Source organism: Sprattus sprattus (genome assembly GCF_963457725.1).
Source record: "Sprattus sprattus genome assembly, chromosome: 18".
NCBI classification, from domain to species: Eukaryota; Metazoa; Chordata; class Actinopteri; order Clupeiformes; family Clupeidae; genus Sprattus; species Sprattus sprattus.
The window spans coordinates 29,341,132-29,350,286 of record NC_137916.1 but is presented as its reverse complement, the minus strand read 5'-3'; the positions used below and the strand labels follow the sequence as shown (position 1 = coordinate 29,350,286).

At 39.9% G+C, this 9,155-nt stretch overlaps 2 protein-coding genes across 2 annotated transcripts; one reads left to right on the top strand and one right to left on the bottom strand.

Moving 5' to 3' along the window:
- Window positions 1-2,251: 2,251 nt before the first annotated feature.
- Window positions 2,252-2,827, top strand: rmi2 (RecQ mediated genome instability 2; the record flags this gene model as incomplete). The annotated part of the gene is made up of 2 exons (XM_080856800.1): window positions 2,252-2,546; window positions 2,676-2,827. 2 exons carry the CDS (start codon window positions 2,252-2,254, stop codon window positions 2,825-2,827), a joined length of 447 nt encoding a protein of 148 aa, XP_080712926.1.
- A 2,226-nt stretch (window positions 2,828-5,053) lies between these two features.
- litaf (lipopolysaccharide-induced TNF factor) lies at window positions 5,054-7,177 on the bottom strand. The gene is made up of 4 exons (XM_080856797.1): window positions 7,065-7,177; window positions 6,152-6,465; window positions 5,807-5,960; window positions 5,054-5,560 (listed from the first exon to the last, which is right to left on the bottom strand). The coding sequence occupies exons 2-4, from the start codon at window positions 6,369-6,371 to the stop codon at window positions 5,452-5,454; spliced, it is 483 nt and encodes a 160-aa protein (XP_080712923.1). The 5' UTR covers window positions 6,372-6,465; window positions 7,065-7,177; the 3' UTR covers window positions 5,054-5,451.
- Window positions 7,178-9,155: the final 1,978 nt, after the last annotated feature.

Sequence of the window (9,155 nt, the reverse complement as noted above, 5' to 3'; positions counted from 1 at the left end):
CCGTTAACTTCCTAAACCGGGACAGTGAAGATACGCTGACCTCCTACCAGCTGCTTGAGCCTTACCTGGGTAAGCGCCTTCTTATTTTTAGAGAAATTCTGTACCTCATCATGGGTCGGTAATGCTGAGGCCATTCCATTCAAATCTTCACTGTTGTTCCTTCTTTCTTACGTACCCCTTCTTGCAGGAGGTGCCTCCATTGATGTCATCAGAGGGTTCTCTTCATGCAACGTCAGCATGGACATTGAAACATTCATCGGTTTGGATGAACCTGTAGTCTTGGTGAGTAACCCACATTTATGATGCAGTCTTTTCAAACGTAACACACAAAAACTGTTTAAGTATGTGAATAACTGGGGGGCACTGTAGCTCACACAGTAGCCTCGACCAAATTCGGGCTTGATGCCCATGGAGGACACGGGTTCGAATCCGACCCAATATCATATCTCCAGTCCACTCCCCACTTCTTCGCCCTCTCATTTCTTGTCCCACTCTTCACTAATCTATCAATTAGAGGCATAAAAAGCCAAAAACAAATCTTAAAAAAAAAAAAAAAAGTATGTGAATAACTACTGTCCCCTCCCCCAAATACCCTATACAGGACCTCACAGTCCCCGAAGTGTCCGGTCTCCTCGGCAGTAACCTAGACGACCTGGCGAGCTACGAGAATGAAACCGTCGTCCAGAGCTGGATTTCCAGACAGCTCCAGTCTGAGCTTGACACTCTGGGCTTGGGCTTAACTGGAGGAAGAGCCGAGACCTCCACCACAGCCTCCAGTAACTCCACTGAAGCTGCTACCACAGCTGCCACCACGGCTGCTACTGCCACGACTGTGACCACCGCCACAACTACTGCGGCCAGCATCACTACTGCATCTGCAGGTAAGACGCTGTGGAATGATAGAAAGTTATAATTCCCTGTTAATGTTTCATATCTTAATACTTCAACGAACACATTAGCTGTGCTGCACATTACCAGCTTGTCTTTAATATCAGAGTGTAGCAATTTAAGAAAGGTACAAACAATAAGTTTGATGTTCTAATAACTTTTTTCCACTTTTTTTTTTAGGGAACAAAGGAAGCTCATATTCACTTCCCTTCATCTTCCTGATGCTGAGTTTGGCATTCCTTAAAATTCAGATTGTATGATGATCCACTGGGGGGGGGACATTTAGTGACTAAATATTTGCTTTATTTTAACATGAGTAAAGGTTTCTATCTATTAATATTATGTTACTTGAAGTTACTTTTTTAGCTTTTTTGTATTTATGTATGCAGATTATATTTTTAAAGTACTTGTATTAAAAGCCAAGAAGGGTTTCTTTTTATCAAGGACTTCCAATACCTGGTATAAAATGAAGGAAGCATTGTATTCTCTATGCATGTATTATCGCAAAATAAGATGTTCCTTTTTTCTATTGTTTTATGCATTGGTGTTATTGTATGCTGGATTCATTGAGGACTTGTCCGGCCTCATCACTATTAAAAACATCTATTTAACCATTTAAAAAGTGCTACATGACTGTTCTATTCAACATATGTGTCCTACTCATTTCTATGCAACTTTATCGATCTAAAACTCCTAGGCATGTAGTGTAGTATGTGTCTATGGCGCTGTATGACAAACCATAAACAAATAGCAAGGTTTGTTGTGATGACTTGGGTGCAGTGGTGGAATGTAACGAACAGGGAAGTGCACAGGAATTTTGAGGGGCAGTTGCTCTGGCCTGAAAAAAGCTATCCAGTTTCATGGCTCTATAAAATATATTAAAATATTTGAAATCATGGTTTATTTAAATTTCAGACAAGGTTTTGTTTCTTAGCTTGGGCCGACATTTCTGAATGCAGGTGAAATAACTTGCAAAGGTCTTGGCACAATGACCATGATTCAATCATTAACTTTCAAAAGCAATCTGCATATTTCAGATTCCGCAGTCTTTAATCAGTGCTGCCTTTTAATTATTTTTTTAATTCAGAAGTTGTGCCTTTATAAAATAAATAAATGTATCTGCATATACTAGTACAGTACGTGTCCACATTAATTGCAGGTAGATATGTATGTAGGCCTATTCAATATCTTCATCATGCAACGAGGGAGGGACTTGTGATATGCAAGTAGCTTTTTGCTTAATTCACCCTGGGAATATTTTTGAAGCCCTTGCAAGCACTTTTATTGTGAAGATCACGTTTTGGAAGGAAAGGGAAATTGCGTCATATATTTGCCTTCGACTAAGTCGACGCGGGAAAATGTCATGGCTCTGCCTGAGAAAGGTACGGTGGAGAAAACACGAAGCCCTCCTGTGAAGGTGCTCTCTGGCCAGCTTCGCGATGCTAAAAGTCGCATCACTGGACCAAATGGGAAGTCCGAATTCATCATAAAGAGACTTGGTCAAGGGAACCCCCTGTGTGTGTCCATTGTGTGGATGCAAGGGACTGTGGTCGAAGTTCAGCCAGATCATAACTCGGTTGTTCTCTTGGACGAGACTGGTAACTTTGTTGTCGTTGGTGTTAATAACATACCAAAAGGAAAACCATGTCTTATTCACGGTTAGTGGCTTTCTTAACGGGACTAATGTGCGTCTCATCTTCAACCAGTGTTTAACAAAATCATGTTGTAGTGGTTTACAAACCAGAGACATTTTAAAAAGCCTAACGTACAAACATTTTTACCTGCAGGTAAATATGTCATGGTGATGGGTGTACTCCAGACCCACAGTCCGGAACCTGTGCTTCGAGCGGTAAAAATGGCTGACCTGTCTGATAACTCTTTGATTCAGAAGAGAATGTGGAAATATGAAGTCGAGGACCTGCAGCAGACTTTACCCTAGTATGTATCCAGCCTGTTGTTGTTTGTTAGCATCATTTTGTACATTGATCTTAACCTTCTAAAATACTTTGTCAAAATTAAAGTTGCCACCATTTATGAGTGTGTGTGTGTGTGTGTGTGTAAAAACTATAGGCACTCTCTCTCTGCTAATAACATTTGAAATCCATTTACCCCTAAAGGCATTCTGGTGATTTTATTGTCAAATCGATCAAAATATAAATAGCAATAGCTACATTGTGACAAAATAAAAATGCCTCTAGGTAGAAAAAACAGATGATGCTACTCAATATTCTATAAATTCTATGCATCTTCTATACATTTTGACGCTTTAGGTTTTTTCTTGTCATCGCTAATTTCTACAGACTTGGAAATTAAAAGTGTAATTGTGTACATTAGCCTGACGTCTTTCATATATAATGTTATGTTGATATACTTTATATACACACACAAGGGTTTGGAAACAGATTATTCAGATACAGTGCCTGACAAAAGTCTTGTCACCTATCCAAGTTGTAGGCACAACAGATGATAACTTGACTTGTAGTTGATCAATTGGAATCAGAAATGGCTCATATGAAAGGCAAAGGCCTCTAGATTATGCTTATTATACCAACATAAAGTTGTGTATCATTAATTGAGTTTTATCATGTAATAAGGACAGACAGGTCAGATTGGGTTTGGACAAAAGTCTTGTCGCATACACAAAAATATTTTTTTTAATTTTGAATTTTACTTTGATAACACAAGAATGCTACAATAGCATCAGAGCATAAAGTCATGGTGCCCTGGGGGAAAAAAACAATATCATATATGACTCAGATGAGCTTGGAGGACTGCATCCATACTGCATCCACTTTGATGTGGAGGCCGAAATATGAGAAGAAGCACCATCCTGCTGAAGAATTTGCCGTCTCCTGTGGTTTGGAATGTAATCGCCATCAAGAATCCCTTGATATTTCAGGCTGCTGATGTTGCCATCCTCTCTGCAGATCTTTTGCACACCCCCATACAAACCATGATTTTTCCTCCACCAAACTTGACTGTTTTCTGGGTGAATCTTGGGTCCATGCGGGTTCCAACAGGTCTTCTGCAGTATTCGTAGCGATCGTAATGCAGTTTAATGGATGATTCATCAGAAAAAAAGTCAACCTTCTGACACTTTTCCACTGTCTATCGTTTTGGCAAAAAAATGGTTTGGGGTTACAACCAGTATGGGTGTGCAGAGTGGATGGCAACATCAACAGCCTGAAGTATCAAGAGATTATTGCTGCCTATTACATCCCAAACCACAAGAGAATGTAAATTCTTCAGCAGGATGACGCTCCTTCTCATACTTCAGCCTCCACATCAAAGTTCCTGAAACCAAAGAAAGTCAAGGTGCTCCGGAATTGGCCAGCCCATCACCAGACAAGAACATTATTGAGCATGTCTGAAGTAGGATGAAGGAGGAGGCTTGGAAGATGAAACCAGTCCTGCAAGACTGCTTTCTTTGCCATTCCATACTTCATCAATTAGTTATTTGAGTAATTGCCGAGACATATGGATGCAGTCCTCCAAGCTCATAGCTTGGGAGTCATACACAATATTATTTGTTTTTTCCAAGGCACCATGACTTTATGCTCTGATGTTATTGTAGCATTTTTGTGTTATCAAAGTAAAATTCAAAATGAAAAAAAATATTTTTGTGTATGCGACAAGACTTTTGTCCAAACCCAATCTGACCTGTCTGTCCTTATTACATGATAAAACTCAATTAATGATACACAACTTTATGTTGGTATAATAAGCATAATCTAGAGGCCTTTGCCTTTCATATGAGCCATTTCTGATTTCAATTGATCAACTACAAGTCAAGTTATCATCTGTTGTGCCTACAACTTGGATAGGTGACAAGACTTTTGTCAGGCACTGTACATTGTAAATGTTGAGAGAATAAAGAAAAGGCTACATAAAACTGCTAAAATGGTTCATATGGTTATTTGGAATTGTATTGGTTAACACTATTGTATTGATTAAATAACCGTTGATTGGTACCATGATCGTGCATCATATAATATAAAACATGCATTGCACAACCTGATATTTTTTGGCTCATTATTTGCTTTCTCACCACAGAGACTCCTTGCCTTCATGAGCTTACCCATGTCAAGCCCTTCATTCATTATGACAAAAATGATTTTTTTTAAAGATAGTTTTTATTATTCAAAATTAAAGTAAAATAGATTGAGCAAGGAGCATTCGCTACATAAAAAAGTGACGTTTAAAGGGGCAATGTGTGGGCGTTTGTTGGTCAAAAATGTCATACATCATTCTGAGGAGGCACTAAGAGTGAAACATAATCTTTCTTCTCCACCTACTTTCTCTAACTTACATGTCAAATATGAACATATCTAATACCACTTTAAATAGTTACAAGGTGCATGTTTTGCGAGGTCTAGAAACTCAATTCTAAACAAAAACAGAAATCCTGTTTGGAGATACAGGTAAACTACAGGTATGCTAGCTAGTTTGCAACTGATATAATAGTCTAACAAAAAGTTAACAAGCTCCAGCCTTAATATAATTTGTACAGATGTGTTGATTTGGGATCAATATGTTAAAGTTGTTGCCGGGAATGCTGGGACATCACAGCCGCTTGTAGACTCCCAGCAAATTGTTGCAGTTGGGACAGTGGTGCTTCACGTCCTTCAAACTGTCCACGCAGAACGGAATCAAGCAGCATCCATACAAGCAACTGGAGAAGGGTGACATCAGTTTTACACATAGGAACAACATTTCCAGTGGATATGGTTATGCGGCGGGTGTACTTATTACATTCTGCCTTTTGTAACTTTCCCTTTTAAAACGTGTACTTGTAAAAATTCAGGGTAGGTTCCAGAACAAGAAGTTTACCATATTGTCTGGTGTTTGACTACTGACAAATAATGCTCAACGTACAAAAAGCAGGATCACAGCAAAATGTGATACACAGCAAACTTACCCTACAATGCTAAGACTCAAACAGGTAAGCCAGGTGAGAACTCCATTGTCGTGGACGAGACGAGTGAGGACCATTTGGGTACACATAGAGCAGTGGACATGCACTGGGAAATCTCCAAACACCGCGCCGGGCTGGACATATACCGTCTGAACCACTGGAGAGACAACAGGCAAAGCTGAAGTGTGATTTCCTTTTCTTCAATAAACAAACTGTTGTCAGGATTAATAATAATATCGTCTGTCAGAACAGCCTGCGTACAATAAAGTACGACCACATGCATGTCTGACTGGAATGACGAATTGGTTAGTCGAACCAACAGTACAGAAATCCCAATGTGATCATTACCTACATTCGATGGTCCTGCTGCATTTGACTGTTCTGGGTACATCTGGTTATATGCTTGAGTTGGATAGGCTGGCTGGGGCGTTTTGTCGTAAACAGGAGGAGGGGCTGTGTTACTGTAAGTAGTATACTGGGGTGCAGCAGCAGCCACAGTCTCCTCATATGATGGAGGCTGTGGCTGCCCATAGTAGTTGTTGAAGTCCATTGGAGGTGCGCTTGCCATGACCTGTTAAATTCTAGGGAGAAATGAGGCACTTGTTGCTGCACACAGGTTCAGTTTGTTTTGACGGTAGTTTCGAGATCACACCACACCACAGCTGTGGGCAGAGAAGATAACATGGTTCATATACTTTCCACGAATACGCCATCTTTTCCAGAACATAAATGCTGCTCTTTTACAACCCTGATTACACCTTGGTTGACGTTATCTTGTCGATGAGACTTTAAAGTAACTTGCTATGTCGCCTAGCCTAGCCACCAATGGCTAGCTATTTGGGTAACAACACTTACAGCTGGATACCAGTGGCTCTTGAGTTCATACACGGAAAAGCATAGGCCTGCATCTCTTGATTAACAACCAAAGATTATCCTCACAGATGGAGACATAAATCACAACATTATTAAAATATGTGACTTGATATTCTTACATAACCTCTTAACGACTGCAGTTGCTCAACTTGTTTAAGCCCTCCGAAGACTTGTCTATTTACATTTTTAAAACGAACTTATCGTTATAACATTGCTGCCACCAACTAGCACGTCAGTACACTAACTTTTCTTAACTAAGATAGCTAAGCTGCCTGACTCACAACTCGACGTTTAAATGTAGCTCACCAAGATAACGTCATTTGGGTTAAATGTGAGGCTTGATAAGTAACGCTGCCTGAAGCCTAACAACTAATGTAACAATACTTACACTTTAGCTGTATATTCACAATGAAAAATGTCGTGTTGCAGTCAGCTACATCCCAAATCTACATTGGTAATTTCACTGACTTCCTGCGTATTTTTTGTTTACTTTCGTTTTCGAGAAATTGCATGGTATTTAGTCACGTGGGAGTAAAACCTACACCATCTTATGCGTCACCTATTCTAAACAGACGGAATTTAGACTAATGTTAAGCATTTTAATATGCCGCACACTGAATAACAAATATTGAATCAGATTTGTGTCATTTGTCTATTATTCGCGTTTCCTTATTAAAAACAAAAACCCGAGGAGCCAATACACACACTAAGAAATCAAAGTACAGGAATGGACCTTAAAAGATATCGTGCTTTGTTGATCCAGTTGTACCCTGCCGGGGTACGACCACTGTACCTTTACCATACGTTCTTGTCTGTAACCTAAAAAATATGTAGCCTATGTAGGGGAGAGTGGGGTGAGTTGTGCCAGTTTTTACCATGACAGTGCTTCCAACTAAAATATGAACATATATTTCAGGATGTGGTGCATCCCTGGGAACAATCACTTTGGATCTGAAATATAGTATTTTAAAAATATAGTGCGGTGCGGGGTAAGTTGTGCCTTTAGAGCAGGGGTGGCCAACCAGTCCAGCTCAAAGAGCCACAACAAAATCCAACACCATTTCAAAGAGCCTCACGTATCTAGGATCCCACTTTTTTGGGGGGGGGATAAGCCCCTACATAAAACCATTTTTTTCCCCTGTGACCAAGCAAAACTAGGGGGGTCTGGGGGCATGCTCCCCCATAAGATTTTTTTTGAAAATAACCTTTTAAATAGTGTCCTTTAGTGGGTTTTAGGAAGAGAAATTAACACATTTAGATTTAAAATATGGCACAAATATAAACATATTGAAGACATTTGCTGAGATGTTGTGTTGGATGTGTGTGAAGCAGGAGCACTCTGACCTGGGAGAGAAATTTTAGGAGCAGCTACTACCCTTTGCCTCCACATATTTAAGTGAGGCCTCCTTTTCTGCAATAACTGTGATCAAAACAAAGCATTGGAACAGACTGTGCCTCGAGAAGAGCTTAATCACAGCAGTTGCCTACCTTTTATTGGAAATAACCTTTTAAATAGTGTCCTCTAGTGGGTTTCAGGAAGAGAAATTAACGAATGTAGATTTAAAATATGGCACAAAAATAAACATATTGAAGACACCTGTTGAGATAGGTGCTAATTATAGTTAATGTCAGATATCCTCTGTTCAATTTTCAAACTCTCCCTCACTATATTACTTTTTTGCTCGAGCAATATTCAATGACACCTGATACAATGCCAACGTGACCGTTTCAGAGTAGCCTACTTCAGAGTAAATTTCCAAAAAACCGAGTCTGTTTCTCTGACTGACGTTTCAAAGTATGTACCTTGTGCTTGCCCATCTCTGTGCCTTTAGGAACTCCTGAACTATGTTAGTTAGCATTGTGTGTGGAGAGACGGCGCTCCAAGTTTGAGGCTTAAGAATGCGACAGTGACGTCTGGCATATTAAGCAGAGGGGTTTTCCATTTCGCTGCGCAAATAATTCCTCCCATTCAGGCAAGAACGTATCTTCATATTTTCGTTTAGCTTTACGCTTTGCTGGATCCATGGCATTCTATCAGTAGCTACTGCTAGTCTGGCTAGTAACTCTCTGAAACTGGGTGCACACATTAGAAAGAATGTTTCATGTTTGGAACATTAACGTTACTTGAAGACATCTCTCAAGATCGCGTGATGACAAAATATACATGAATAAATACCCCATTCAAATCGGGCAGACTTTTTGTCTGTATTTCCAAATATATTGCGTGCAAAATATGCATTTTAGATATTTGTTTTACAATATGAAAATTCTGTACACCAAGAGAAAAGTGAGTGAGCACTCGAGCTGGAGCCGAGCCGCACGTCAGCCGGCAAAGAGCCGCATGCGGCTCGCGAGCCGCGGGTTGGCCACCCCTGCTTTAGAGAGTAAATTGTGCCCTTGATTATTGAAGTAAAACAGTATATTTTCCTCTCAGAAACTGTGATGCTATATAAAAGCTAGACAAATTCAATACAAAATC